A 15,904-nucleotide genomic window follows, 5' to 3' on the forward strand; every position below is an offset into this window, starting at 1 on the left:
AACAGGTGGAGACTATAGGAGATGCATACATGGTGGTCAGTGGACTGCCGGAGAAAAACGAAGATAAACATGCTGATGAGATTGCTAAAATGTCTCTGGATCTGGTGGCTGCGGTCAGACAGGTGCCGATACCCCACATGCCAAACAAACGCCTTCAACTCAGAGCCGGCATACACACAGGTGTGTGTATTCTCTCTTTGCATAAAAACTGATGATTACAGATTAATTGATATAGCTGCAAGCAGCAATTAAGAGGCCAAGCGCAAATGAGGCATAATGAGGAGTTATCAGACTTCAACAATGAGTAATTAAAGACATTTTTAGATTATTTTAGGCAAAACAACTGAAATGTTATCAATACAACCAATATGATTTACTGTACCTGCTTATCACTTTTTTTGTCTGCACCACCTATTGCCCAAAAGAGTTAGGTAGGGATACTTCAGGATTTAGCATTAAGCTTTGTATCATTAAAAAACCTGTAGTATTTTCAAATTACCATGCTTCCCTCCCTCATATCCCCCTGAGACAAGAGATTTATGTATTTTTTGTCTGTAAAAAATCCTCTGATGCAGCAAAAATCCTCATTTTGCGTCATCAGAGGATTTTTTGACCAGAGACTAAAAACTACAGCCAGTAGAAGGCGCTGTTCCGCATGTTTTCAACCCGCCCATAGAGGGTGGGATCTCAAGCTTTTTTTGGAAGCTGAGCTAACAGGTTCTTGGAGAAAGCTGAGTAGTAGTGGGTTACCATCCTCTTTTTCCCGGACATGTCCGGCCGTCGAGATCGTCGAAAATGTCCAGGATTCGGCTTTTGCTTTCTGCAGTCGCCATTCATTGTTTACATGCACACCTTTTGTTTCAATCTAACTGAATTCATTCCGATTGGTGAATCTGAATGTAGTGTTTACATGAACGCTAAACAAGTAATGGGTTGATGTGCGTTTTAACATTGCTAAGAAAATTCCCGCTCCTCCGTGAGAGTCTCACAGGTCTCGCTCATCAGTAATCACGCCACCGGCCTCGCGTCGTTCTCCCGCGGCCGTCAGTCTCGTCCTGCTCGCCACAGTAAACATGAGGAATGGCGACTGTAGAATGCAAAAGCCGAATCCCGGACCTTTTGGGCGGTCTCGAAAATCCCGAATAGACTCGTCACGGAGACTCACTAGTAGCCTAGCCTTGTTGTTTAACTGCACTCTTACCGGTAGGCATGGCCTCGTAGGGCAGTGAAGCAAGTGCATTCTGGGAGTTGTTGTCTTTCATCCACTTTCTCAGTCTAGGAGGCTCCAAATTCAAAATAATTTTACATTTCTACTACATAAATGACCCATTCTAAATACACATTCATCTTTACAGAGGTGACGTATCCCTTTTGTTTCTAGCCCTTATGATTCAAAAGTTACTAGCATGAATACGAGTACATGTTTGGACAGTTTGTAACACTAGAGGGATTCAGTTAGAGACTCCAAAATTGCTGTGGTTGATGTAGACTATCCTCTATCTGTGTGCTAAATTTAATCATGTTCCTACAAAAGGTTCCATGGTCTTCCATAGACTCAAGATCATAAGTATTGTTACTGTTAGGCAGTGGTGCAGACATAACCGACTACGTTTATGAGAATACTTGCTGAGACGGGTATTTTGAGATAATTTTCAGTGTATATCCATTAATCAAAGTGAAAGAGGAACCTATTCGGTGTTTGCGCCTCTGTGTGCGCACTTCGGGTGTGTGTGTGGCTGTACGCACAGATACACATGGTTAAACTTAACAATTAATCCACAAATCAAATGCTTACCAAACCGTGGTGCCTGGTCCATACGGATCTCGCATCAACTGCAATCCGTTGCACCCCTACTGTTAGGCCTGTAAATTAAAGTCAACAAATTGACTTATATTTTTGTCAGAATCGTCAGCTTTAGTTTCAGTGCAGCCTTCCTAAATGATCAATATTTCTGATCATTTAGAATAATTTGCCAATATCTCTGAGCAATATTTGATCAATGCCGGTTAGCATTAATGTAATAAAGATTACGACAATAACAGCATAACATTAGATGTGATGTTATAGTAATTCACAGTGTTTTCTGTCATGTCTCTCATACCTCTTAAGGCCCTTGTGTAGCTGGCATTGTTGGTTACAAGATGCCCCGGTACTGCTTGTTTGGAGACACAGTCAACACGGCCTCTCGGATGGAATCTACAAGTCTGCGTACGTTCATCTATCTAGTTAACATGAAGTCTTTTTATCTTTTGATGACCTTTTTTTTTTTTTTACCACCACTGGTACTTCTGTATTCAGAGGTCATGAATATTTTTGCTCACTACATCACCATAGAGACCTCATCGTATTCCTCCATTGAGCTCATAACAGCCTCCATTTCAACCATGACATTAGCATGTGGCTTAGCTAACAACATAATGTGTCTGAGTTCTCTTACGAGAGATACTCTCGTACTGCGTTGTCGTAGCAACGCATTGGGGAAAATCTTTTTCCACGAGAATACTGAAGCAAAAAATTATCCTTAATTTTGTATCAATGTAAAACGCATTGCCACAGCATACAGACCTAGGCGAGACAGCTCGCGCGCCTATTGGCTGCTGTGCGGCAAATGCTTAAGCCAATCGAGCGAGCCCTTGAGTGACTTCACACCCAATGAGGGCGCTTCGCGCCCTCCTGCGTCACGTCCCGCCAAAACGGGCGTGGCTTAGGGCTATATATTTCGCTCACAGGCTTATGAACTCTGATTTTTAATCCTTCAGCGAAGACACCTCATCGCTGATCCGAGTGGAAGCTGCGCCGTCGAGTGAGCACTCCAGCGGGAGAGTCGTGAAGCTGCTGGCACCGCCGCCTTCTTCGCCTTCCAGCTGCGCGTTCCGGCGCTTATATCCTTTTCACTTACCTTTGTGTTTTGAGTGTGTGTGAGTTCGCCGGCGTGACTCACACTTTGTATCTAAGAGAGCAGCGTCTTTTTCAAGATGCCTGCCTGCAGCTCATGCCGAGCTACACTCAGCGACGGGGACCGCCACATCATCTGCGCTTCCTGCCTGGGTGAGCAACACGCGGCTCTCGCTCTTGCGGATGGCGGCTGCCATCACTGTGAACTTCTGCCATTGGCGACTCTGCGGACTCGCCTGGCGTCGTTCCAGGAGCCGTGTTTTCCGCTGTTGTGCCGCGCCATAAAAAGCGCCGTGCACAGCGGAACCCCGAACCATCTCCAAGCCGTCAAAGTTCGCCGGTGCGCCCGCGAGCTTTATCCCCGGCTTCTTCAGCATCAATCCCCGACGGACAGCGACCGCAGATTGCCGCCGCTTCACCGAAGCTTACCGCTCGACCAGTCCCAAGCAAAGTGACTGTTCCAGTGATCATTGCAGCCAACAAGCCTGTCTCATTGCCCGCTTGCCTGCACACAACAGCCGTTTTCACGGCTACCCAGATAAATCCTTTAAAGAGTGCATTTTCTGGTGTCCCGGCCACGGCCGATGGTGTTTTATGTGTAGTAAGACTGCCCACTGTAATGTGCCCATCCCTACACACAAACACGGCCCCACACACAGGGCCCGCGCACATAAAATCGGCCCAGTTCGATTGCGCGTTAAAAGTAGCACACGTGCCCACTACCCAGTGCCCACTAATGCTACCTCCTGCTCATCGCACGGTTTCTGTAAAAACGAAACCTGCGTGCAGGCGCTCCGCTCCGGCGAGCGATGCTATAAAGGTGGTAAACGTTGCCCGGCCACACAGGCTAGAGTCCCCAGTGCCCGCGTTCCCACACAAGCATCACGGTTCCTACGGAGCCCGTCCAGCCCTCCCTCTCCCGCCTAAACGCCGTCGAGGGGTCGAGCGCGGACATTCTGCCCGCTGTCACCAGCGCGGCCCCGGCCTCAGATGTTGTGAGCGGGACATTTCTGTCACAGCTCACGAAAGCCGCTGTATCGCGAGTCGATCAGAGCGCGCTTTTCACTCAGCCCCTAGCCACACGTGCAGATGCATGGGAGAAGCTTCCCGGGGTCTCAAAATGGGTGATAAACATCATAAAAGAAGGCTATTCGCTGCAGTTTCGCCGACACCCTCGCCGCCACGCGGCGCGCGTCGAGACTTCGGTAGATTCGAATGTAGCACACCTACTTCGAGCCGAAATTCAGAAACTTCTGAGAAAAGGGGCTATCGAACCTTTATCTCAGGCTCAGAGCGAAGGGGGGCTATACAGCAGATTCTTCCTGGTACCCAAAAAAGACGGGGGTCTCAGACCCATACTAGATCTGAGGCAGCTGAACAGAACACTTGTGAAACGTCAGTTCAGGATGCTAACGACCAGAAAAATCCTCGCGCATGTTCGCCAAGGAGACGTTTCGTGACGGTTCGTGTCAGTGGATCTAAAGGACGCGTATTTTCAAATACAGATTGCGTCACGTCACAGGCGATTTTTGAGATTCGCCTTCGAGGGCCAGGCATACCAGTACACAGTCCTGCCGTTCGGCTTGTCTCTAGCACCCCGTACATTTACGAAGTGCATGGACGCAGCACTCGCTCCCCTCAAACTGCAGGGTGTTCGAGTGCTGAACTATTTGGACGACTGGCTCATTCTAGCCCAATCTCATTCAGAGATCGTGGCGCACAGAGCCCTGCTGCTGAGTCACCTCGAGAATCTCGGTCTCACAGTAAACTGGGAAAACAGTTCACTATCCCCCAGACAGAATATTTCTTTTCTGGGACTGGAACTGAACTCGCTGTCCATGACAGCGCTGCTGTCACAGCAGCGCGCGCTGCGTATTCAGCTCACAGTCAGCTCATTCCGCTGCGGCGCTGTTCTCCCTCTAAAGAGCTTTCAAAAGATGCTAGGTCTGATGGCCTCAGCATCATCAGCACTCCAGCTGGGACTGCTACGCATGCGCCCACTGCAGATCTGGCTCAAAGGGAGGGTGCCCTGCAAAGCATGGGCCACCGGTCGGCTTCGCCTCAAGGTCAATCAAGCTTGTGTTGCAGCTCTGAAACCTTGGAAGTAAAAAGACTGGTACCTTTCAGGTGTAAGCCTGGGGACTTCCTCGAGTCTGAGGGTGGTGTCTACGGACGCATCCAACGCAGGATGGGGAGCGCTGCTCGAGGGCAGACCGCTGTTTGGCCTATGGTCAGAGCGGGAGAAGCTCTTCCACATAAACTGCCTCGAGATGTTAGCAGTGAGAAAAGCGCTCACGCGCTTTCGTCCCCTGATTATGGGCTGCCATGTACTGATACGTTCAGACAACATGTCAGTAGTGTCCTATATAAATCACCAGGGCGGCCTCAGGTCCCTGCCATTATACAGGTTGGCCAAACGCCTCCTGATATGGGCGCGCTGCAACCTCCTTTCACTAAGGGCGGCGCACGTGCCGGGGCACCTGAACGTTGGACCAGATGTACTGTCCAGGAACCGCGTTCCGGCAGGAGAATGGTCGTTACACCCACACACAGTACAACTGTTGTGGAAGAAATTCGGCAGAGCGGAAGTAGACCTGTTCGCGTCTCCAGAGAACGCTCACTGTCCAGAATTTTTTCTCAAAAAGTAAGGACGCCCTGGCTCATCAGTGGCTGCGCCGTCCTCTATATGCTTTTCCCCCTGTCTCTCTCCTGACCCAAGTGGTGGAGAGGATCAGGGAGGAAGGATGCTCAGTGCTGCTAATAGCGCCGCTCTGGTTGAATCAACCTTGGTTCCCAGCTGTGATGCAGTTAGCCAGCACCGCCCCGTGGCCAGTGCCTCTGAGGAGGGATCTCTTTTCTCAAGCAAATGGTTCGATTTGGCATCCTCACCCGGAACTATGGTCCCTTCACGTGTGGGCCATCAACGGGTATCCGCTGACCTCCCACAGGGAGTGTTAAACACGATCACACAGGCTAGAGCTCCGTCTACGCGACGGCTCTATGCGTCTAAATGGTCAGTTTTTTCTGGCTGGTGCACGTCTCGTGGCGTGTCACCCCCAGACTGCGGAGTGACAGAGGTTTTGTCCTTCTTACAAGAGCTGTTGGACAATGGGAGATCCCCTTCCACGCTCAAAGTATATGTGGCAGCTATAGCGGCGTTTTCCGAAACCGCGCATGGCCGGTCCATAGGAAGGAACGATTTAGTCATACGGTTCCTTAAAGGAGCTAAGAGACTTAATCCCCCCAGACCTCCCAAAGTTCCCATCTGGGACCTTTCCACGGTGCTGGACGCCATGAAGGGTCCTCCTTTTGAGCCTCTTCAGGAGATTGATATGAAACACCTGTCGCTCAAGACGGTGTTTCTCCTGGCTCTCGCTTCAGTGAAGCGCGTTGGGGACTTACATGCACTCTCAGTGAGCGGGTCGTGCATGGAATTTGGGCTTAATGACTCCAGAGTCGTGCTCAAACCTAAGCATGGTTACGTTCCAAAATCCCTAAACACACCGTTTAGGGCGCAGGTCATTTCCCTGTCTGTCCTTCCGGTCACTGGGGAGAATATGGACGAGAATTTTCTCTGCCCGGTGAGGGCGTTGAGAGCTTACGTGTCGCGCTCGTCTGTTTTCAGACAGACAGAGCAGCTTTTCTTTTCGTTTAGTGGGCGTCTCAAGGGATTGGCCACTTCGAAGCAGAGCCTATCCAGATGGATAGTGGACGCTATAGCTCTAGCGTACGCATCCAAAGGCATTCAATGTCCTTTGGGTGTTAGAGCGCACTCCACGAGAAGTATGGCTGCTTAGTGGGCTTAGATTGCCTTACAGGATATTTGTATGGCGGCAGGCTGGGCCTCACCGTCTACATTTATCAGGTTTTATAACCTCGAGGTACCCGCCTTACAGGCCAGGATATTATCGGTTTGATTAACCGTATTTGTTTAGACTGAGAATTTCAGTCGTCTATTTATGGCAATACTGTTGCTGAACTGCTACGTGCAGTCAATATTTGGGAGATGGTGGTTAGAACCCACCTCTTTCAGGATTCTCTGTGAGTCCTACAGTTGATTATGTACTATATGAACCCCAGCTCAATGCTCTGGGTCTATGGTGTCGGATCACTGCATACACGGCGTCTTACAGGGTGTTCCCCAATGCGTTGCTACGACAACGCAGTACGAGAGTATCTCTCGTAAGAGAACGTACTCGGTTACTAACGTAACTTCGGTTCTCTCTAGAGAGAGGAACGAGTACTGCGTTTCTTGCCGTGCATGCGCTCTGGTTGTTTCGCTTTAAAAATCAGAGTTCATAAGCCTGTGAGCGAAATATATAGCCCTAAGCCACGCCCGTTTTGGCGGGACGTGACGCAGGAGGGCACGAAGCGCCCTCATTGGGTGTGACGTCACTCAAGGGCTCGCTCGATTGGCTTAAGCATTTTCCGCACAGCAGCCAATAGGCGCGCGAGCAGTCTCGCCTAGGTCTGTATGCTGTGGCAATGCGTTTTACATTTATACAAAATTAAGGATAATGTTTTGCTTCAGTATTCTCGTGGAAAAGGATTTTCCCCAATGCGTTGCTACGACAACGTAGTACTCGTTCCTCTCTCTAGAGAGAACCGAGGTTACGTTAGTAACCGAGTACGTTTCACCTCAGCTTCGGTTCTTTGGCCGTTTTGCATAACAGGTGAACATTTCTTTGATCTGGTTTTCAGCACAAAAGATTCATGCAAGCTCTGCTACATACCTGGCACTCATGAAGGACAATGCATATGAACTGCAGTTACGGGGTGAGATTGAAGTAAAGGTGAGAGTATATGCTTAAAATCAGATTTAGTAAATCCACAACGTGGATTATCTATATTTCTTTACATGATTTGAGGTTATGACATATGAATAAAAATTTTGTCTTCACAATATTTAATCGAAATGCAAAGATGTTAACATTAACAATATGACATACATGTGTTTGACTTGGGTTTTCAGGGAAAAGGAAAAATGAACACCTATTGGTTGATTGGTCACAAGAACTACAGTGTTCAGAATGACAGTTTGGTGTGCCACTGGAACCCCAATATCTCAAGAAAGAAAAAGGCCCCTGTGGGGAGCAACGTGTCCATAGAGAATGTAAGTGTTCTACTTGTACTACTACTTGTTCAAGGAACATACACAACCATTCAAAGTTCAGGATCAGTGAAACTTATTTCAAAGAAATTAATACTTTTATTCAGCAAGGATGTATTAAACTGTTCAAAACTGACAGTACAGAATTTCGATAGAATGTAATAAAATAGAAAAACGTTATTTTAAATTGTAATAATATATATATATATATATATATATATATATATATATATATATCCTAGGTGAATAAATCCTTGGTGAGCACGAGACCTCTTTCAATTAAAAAATAATAATCTTACAGGCTCCAGACTTTTAAAAATTTAATTAATATATTAAGCATATATTCACACTTTTTGGAGATCATTTTCAAAAGATTAACAAAATAGTCAAGGATAAATTTACTAAACATTTGCGCCACTTATGGTCAATTTCTTGGTGGAATGTGTCTGTAGAGCCCCAGTAAATTACACTAGATCATAGTAGTCTGTTGTAACCTAGCACTCAGAAAAGGAAGTATTGTGACTTGATTTGCTTAAAGGGTTAGTTCACCTAAAAATGAAAACTACCCCATGATTTACTCACCCTCAAGTTATCCTGGGTGTATATGACATTCTTCTTTCAGACGAATACAATCGGAGTTATATTAAAAAATGTCCTGGCTCTTCCAAGCTTGAATGGCCGTTTCTGTTTCGATTTCCATAAAGTGCATCCATCCATCATAAAAGTGCTCCACAAGACTCTGCGGGGGTTAATAAAGGCCCTCTGAAGCGAATCGATGTGTTCGTGTAAGAAAAATATCAATATTTAATACTTTATCGACTAAAATAACTAGCTTCCGGCAGACGACCGTACGCAAAACTCCAGTCAAGAATTAGAAGTCTAAAACAAGAACTTTTACAGAGAAATGTGGGAGGAGCTTGAGTTTGTTGCCCAGCCCTGTTAGCTTGAACCGCGAGAGGCACTTACGCTACTCCTACATCCTCCGTTATACATGGTTACTCTTGTGGCGTAAGTCAACTTGCGTAGGCCGTCTGCCGGAAGGTAGTTATTTTACAGTAAATCATTGGGTCATTTTCAATTTTGGGTGAACTAACCCTTTAAAGGTGCAGTAAGCTAACTTTTTGCCACACCTGCCGGTGACTCAAGAAAATTTACTGACCATAAATATTTTTTTACCAGCCATGAAACTGTTTTTTGCAAAAACGGACAATATTGACACCAAAATGTTTAGATACCAATTAAAATGCACAATTCTCTATCCCAATTTCAACACACAAGCTCCAGACAAACAATGACACTCAAAACTGTCCTGTTACAAGCTAACATTTCAACAACAGCATATCTTGGTTCTGTAAAAATATAGCAAAATCAATGTTACTCGCATAAGGAGCAGAAACAACGCAACCTCAGCGTCCGTTTTCAGGCCTTCCTGCTTCTGTCCCTCTAACGCTGGATAGCTTTTCTAATATTAACACGGTTCTAAAGCTCTTGCCTGATCATAACCCTTCTTTTTCCAGTGATATTCCTCTGTTTTTTTCTATATTGTAATGTCTCTCAGCCATCTCTCTTTCTACAGTATTTCTTGAAATCTCCCTCTTGCTCGCTCTCTCTCCTCCCCTATCATGAGTGTGTACACCTCTCACTGCTGATAGTGATGTGGTGCTCGGCCCGATCCACTTTCAGCAGCGTTTGTCAGTAATCCTATACGGCACCTTTAATTCCTGCACTGGATTATGTGCTCGTAGATGATGACTGAAGTAAACAACACTATGAGCTGGTCCAGTTCTTTGTAAATTCCTCCTGAAAACTATGTAGGTGTGACATGTGAAATGTAGGTTTTTGTTTATACCCGCCGTCACTACTGTGCAAAGATCGATAGAACATTTTGTTGATCACTTGGTTTTAATTTCTGGTGTGGGCACTCACTGATCCAAAACTTCTCTTAAACAATTAACTGTAATATACATCAATATTATTTGTTCTGATAATGTTCCACAGCAGTTGCACATTCAGTCTGGACAAATAGCTTTCCACTGAATATTGTTACGTCATGCCTAGATATAGGACACAATGCAACTCTTCAACTTCCATCATACACTTACGTATGAAACTGTGTACGTTATTGGAGAAGCTGTTCAATTATAGTGCAAGAAAATACATTGCTAACATTGCTACAACTGCACCACGTTTTTCAGTCCAGCATCACTGTCCAAAGTGACAGTATCACACCAGTCTCTCCGCCTGAAGTCCTGCCCAAACTGAAGGGGTCAGAGGTCACACTGTGTGTTTCTGCACAGGTGGAGAACTGCGCCAGCAGCTTCGGCACGTTAGGCTCGATGGTGGGAGCGCTGCAGGAGACGGAGGAACGTCCACCCGAGCAACACAGCGATAAAAGCTCTCTGCTTCCGGGTGCAGTGTCTCACAGCTGATCTGTCCAGATGAACTATCAGGAGGATTTGAGTGTTTTCTGTGAGACGGTGAACGTGCTATGTGGGCCTTTACTAGATATTTCATATACACTTTATATACACATAAATGTTTTAATACATCGTCAAAAAAATATAATAAGGAAATTATTAAAATATTGGTACTATATATTTTAAAATGTATTTTTTATAAATGCATTTTAGGTATTTATTTGTAGCTATATACAGTACAGAGTTAGCTACTTTATTTACTTTTTGGGGAAATTGGAAGGGTTTACTTGTTATAATTTGCCATAATATTTATTATTTTCTTAATACTGCTTATTACTAAATCTCACATATAACAAAATAAATACATAAAATAAAATAAAAACAAGAGGATAAAAGGACAGGAAAAAAACTGTAAGACATGTTTAGAGAGGTATAGGTAGAAAATAGTTAGACATATATGTATACTGTATATATATATATATATATATATATATATATATGTTATTTTTTCTCTCAATACGTTAGCCCTTTATTTGTGAAGTGAGGATAGTTACCAAGTATGTTCAGAGTTAGGCCTACCTGTCTCAGTCCAATGTTTCTGTTATATTTCATGTTTTGCCACTGTTCATATTTCTTGTGTATTAGAATATTTTTCTTTCTTTGTTAACTTGTTTTTTTCTGTTATCTTGTCCTAGTTTGTATTCCATAATATATGTCTCCTGTGTTTTTCTTGATCACATTTTTAATCAAAAAAATTTAATTAAAATGAGTTGCATTGTATTCAACTGTTAAATAGACCAAATAAACATTTGTGCATTCAACCAAAGTCTACTATTTGTGGATTGGAGAGATATAGAGAAATAAGGACCTGTCCATACTGTACAATTATGTTGTTATATTATGAAGAAACATTTTCCAATAATGTATATTTTAAAATTATGAATTTTGAGTAAATACTGGATGAAATAAGATAATTTTTATTTCAGCTATTTAAATCAAAGTTTAAATTTCATTTGAATGAGATTATCACAGTAGATTTCGCCCATTGAAAACCCAATATTGGTCTACCACTATTTACGACTCAATTTAGTATTGTTTCACAACACAGAGAAATTGTCTAATTATGGCTTCAGTCTGTCTGCTTATAGGCCGGTCTGCACCTGGAGATCACTGTAGGTGAAATGCAATGACCAGAAGCCGTGAGGGTGATTTCCCCTTCATTTCAGCCTGCAGTATCTCCTCAGCAAGTCCTCAGCCAGATCCTCAAAGAACACGGAGCAAATCATCTCAATTAGCAGAAGTGGCAGATAATGAGAGAGAAATCCAGCGCACATGACGAATGATTAGGGATGGAGAAGCTCTTATTTAGAGGCTTTAAAATGACAAAGGCTTTGCGCCCAGAGCCATTGTGTTCCAGTTAAATGAAGGTTGGGGTAATTACTTTGGCTGAGGCACAAGCTACTCAGGGTACAATGACACACACACACACACACACACACACACACACACACCAAACCCTTCTTCTATAGAAAGTAAAAGCAGCGCCAAGACAGCAAAGGAACAAAAAATCTGTATGACTTTCAGGTTAATATAATGAAACAAAAGAAAACATTTTATCATCGGTTTTAGATTACAACCTTAGGCTCAGAAATGTTGGCAAAGATCGATTTATATTTACTTCACTTATAGACATTTAATAGGGTTTTTTTAATCAGTCAAATACCATGTGTCAAGTGCTCCCCACTCTAGTGAGGTTCAACCCTGCAGTTTCCCCCACTTGAAAGGGTATGCTTGCTTCTGAAGGTTTGGACTGGATTTTACTCAATGACCAGGAATCAATTATCTCTTTTCTTTCTTTTATTTGAAAGTTGTCGTGGCCAAAAGCAGGTAAAAAACCTTAAACACAAACACAAGTAGGTCAAGAAAAATTATAATGAGCCCAAGTAACCATAATAAAGCATCATAACCCATATCTAAAGCACCTAAATACCTTTAAGACACTTTTAGAGCACCGCTCAAATGATTTTAACCTTGAACTCTAGCAGCTTTAACCCCCAATAAATACACAATCCCACACTTTCAGCTTTTACCCTTTTAAAATCTTTACAATACATTACTTTTAACTTATGCTTTTAAACCTTCATGATGTTAAATATATATAACACTTTAGCTTACAATTCAAGCACATGATTTTTATAATACACACATTTTTCCCTAAGTATAATTTTGATTCACCTAAATGTTAAAACCACCACACTGCACAAACAAATGCTCACCGACTCCTTCCTTGTTCAAACAAGCTTTAGTCCTGCAGTATCATTTTCCAGGCCCAATTTCTCCACACATCTTCCCAGCCTGCTTACCATCCTTTAAGTGACTCCAATTCCCCTAATCACCAGATCCTTCCCACCTGGTGACTAACTAGCTGTCTGCAGCTGGGCGCCACACCCAGGGCCAAAGCACCCAGCAGAAAGGGCGTGGTCTGCAGCTCAGCTCAACACCTCCCACTCGATCTTCCCACGGAAACCGCTGGAAAGATCGCACACAGCGAACTAGTAGTCAGAGACTTCCTCCTGGGCTCCCTGCCTGCTCCTCCACTGGCAGTAGGACCACCAACCGCCGGACGTCCCGGTGAAGAATTGTGGACTGAAGGTCCATCCGAGTGCTGGAGTCGCGATGCCTGGATGCTGATGTTACAGGCCTCACCTCTGGAATACAGGAGCTTGCCACAACTCTAATATTCACATCCCGTACAATGTTTCTGGAGTCAGGGTTGACACTGATGACTCTTCCAAGCTTAAAGTGGCCCCTCAATGCATTCTGATCGCAGAGCCAAACAATGTCTCCAATTGCGACATTCCTCTGTACAGTGTGCCACTTGCTCCTCACAAAAAGATTTGGACCAGCAAGTTGGCTCCAGGATCTCCAGAACTTGTTGACCTGATGCTGCATTTCCTGGAGTCTCTTATAGGGATAGCTTGTGAAGTCAAATGTTTTCCAGTCACCACTGGATGATGCTCGTCCTAGCAGGAGTGTATTGGGCGTGATGTACTGCACTGTATCTTCAAGGCTCTGCACCCTGGCGTCAATGGGCCGCTCATTTGCCAAATTAGCGGCGAGCTGAAGTGTCGTCTGAAACTCGCTGAAACAGAGCCCTGACTCTCTTCCCAGACTCTGGAACGCCTTCTTCACAATCCGAACAGCTGCTTCAGCAGAGCCATTCCGATGAGGTGAATCAGCTGGCAGGATTTTCCAGTGCCAGTCAGTTCCATTCTTAGCTGAGGTATCCTCCACAGCTGACCTATCCAGGCTGTCCAGGAACTGATACAACTCCTTCAGAACAGACTTGGCACCAACAAAATTAGTCCCAGGATCAGACCATATCTTCTTAGGGTGGCCTCTAATTGCTGTGAACCTCTGATAAGCCATCAGGAAGCTTTCAGTTGACATTGTGTTGGCGAGCTCCGTGTGGATTGCTCTGCTGACCATACAGCAAAATACGACTCCCCAGACTTTCATTGTAACTCTTTTCCTAACATCATCTTTGACCTGATAAGGTCCAAACAGGTCAACTGCTGTGAACTCAAATGGAGATGCTGGCCTGGTTCTCTCTCGAGGCAGATCACCCATCACTTGCTGACATCTTCTCACTCTGGCTTTCTTGCAAACCACACAATTCTCAATGACTTTTCGAGCAATTATTCGTCCCTTGATGACCCATGCTTTCTTTCTCACCTTCAATAGAGTCGCAGCCACACCCTCGTGACCCTTGCTGTGAGCTTCCTGAACCAGCAATGTTGAGACCCAGGCGCTGCAAGGTAAGAGGGGGACACCAACTCTGTCTTCATTAAAGGCTTGGATTCGCCCACCACAAACCAGTAACCCGGTTTCTTCCTCTTTGAAGACTACCAGCCGGTCTATTGTGGTTGCTGGAAAGGTCACCCCTTCTTGTGTGGCAAGGAAAAGATCTCTTAAAGCATCTTGGCGCTCTGTCGTAGTGATGACCCCGGCTGATGAAACCGCCTCCCACTTTGGAGCTCCCAGGATCTTATTTTTACCTGCAAAGCATTTTGCTGCCCTCCAGACCCAGGCGATCGTCTTAACCAGGTGAGTCAGGTTGCTGAACCGTCCTTCATCCACCAGATTTCGGACAGCAGCACCAGCAGGTGGCCTTCGATGCCCCCGGTCTGGTGGCTCCTTCTTCACCTGAGCTCTTGTGAGAGCCGCAGCAAATGATTTCTTTTGCATTCTTCCAACACTCTCTCTGGCAGTTGCCGATACATCCTTTGCAGACTTAATCGGCCACTCCTCAACTGGTAGACTCAGGAACTTTGGCCCTTGCTGCCATGGTGAATCTTCAGTCAACTCTCTTGGGCCAGCCCCACGAGTAATGATGTCAGCGATGTTCAGAGATCCAGGAATCCACCACCAATCCTGAAGTTGTGTGCTGGTTTGGATTTCTCCAATCCTGTTGCCAAAAAAGGTCTGGAAACCATAGCTCTCACGTTGAATTGAACAAAGTACTGTTTGGCTATCAACAAAGTGATACCACTGCTTGACTTGAATTCGGCCATGCCGTTCAAAGTACCTCTTTAACCGGGCGGCGAATACTGCTCCACATAGCTCTGCCTTGACTGCTTCCCCCTTGTGGTCTAGGGGAGCCAGCTTAGCTTTGGACTCCACCAGCCTCACCGTCGGACCTTGGTCACAGTCCCATCGCAGATACAGGACGGCACCATAAGCATGATCGCTGCCATCAGAAAAGGTAATTGCATCAGCCTCAGCTGGCACGCCCACTGGTGTCAGGGCTCTGGGGAACTTGACTTTGCTCAGCTCAGCGTATTCTTCAAAAAGGCTGATGGCATCTTCTCTGAGTTTTTCTGATAGCGCAAGGTCCCAAGTGTCTCTGACGGTACTACATTTGGATTTGGCCTCTTGAAATGCTCTCCGAACCAAAATGGCTCCTTTCTGCTTTACAGGCGTCGTCAGACCAACTGGGTCGTACAGCCCAGAAACTTGGCTAAGCAACTCTCGTCGTGTCAGTGGGTCTGGCGTCCGAGCTCTCACCTCTTCCAGTTGAAGGTCTTGGCCAAGTCTCATCTTTCTCTTCCTCTTTGAGAAGTTTATCCCAACCATAACATGAAGTTTGTCATCCTCCAGGGTATAGCCGAGGCCAAGAGCTTTGTTATCCTCCTCCTTAAGCTGATTTGGCAAGATTACAGTCTTTGGAGTAACCTCCTGTTGCTGTTTTCCAACAGACTCCCTCCTACTTTCACCAGAAAAGACCCACGGCTTCAACTTAAACCCTCCTGCTACCAGGATCTGCTCAACATTTTCTGTGATGACTTTGAGCTGGTTCAAATTGTTATGAGAGGTCAAGATATCGTCGACATAGCTGTCCTCCTCTAGCACTCGACGCTCTTCCTCAAGATGGCTAAACTGGGGGAGATTCGCTGTCTCTCTCATGGCGAGTTGAGCGAT

General features: G+C 45.3%; 1 protein-coding gene across 2 annotated transcripts; it reads left to right on the forward strand.

Moving 5' to 3' along the window:
* The first annotated feature begins 64 nt into the window (after window positions 1-64).
* On the forward strand, window positions 65-10,846 carry LOC307011702 (guanylate cyclase soluble subunit beta-2). 2 transcript variants are annotated; one of them, XM_079637674.1, is made up of 5 exons: window positions 102-180; window positions 2,111-2,209; window positions 7,598-7,689; window positions 7,869-8,009; window positions 10,304-10,846. In XM_079637674.1, exons 1-5 carry the CDS (start codon window positions 138-140, stop codon window positions 10,433-10,435), a joined length of 507 nt encoding a protein of 168 aa, XP_079493800.1. In that variant the 5' UTR covers window positions 102-137; the 3' UTR covers window positions 10,436-10,846. The 2 variants fall into 2 exon arrangements, with proteins under 2 accessions (XP_079493801.1, XP_079493800.1); XM_079637675.1 differs by lacking the exon at window positions 2,111-2,209 and having other exon boundaries at window positions 65-180.
* Window positions 10,847-15,904: the final 5,058 nt, after the last annotated feature.

Source organism: Phoxinus phoxinus (genome assembly GCF_949152265.1).
Source record: "Phoxinus phoxinus genome assembly, chromosome: 15".
Lineage (NCBI taxonomy): Eukaryota > Metazoa > Chordata > Actinopteri > Cypriniformes > Leuciscidae > Phoxinus > Phoxinus phoxinus.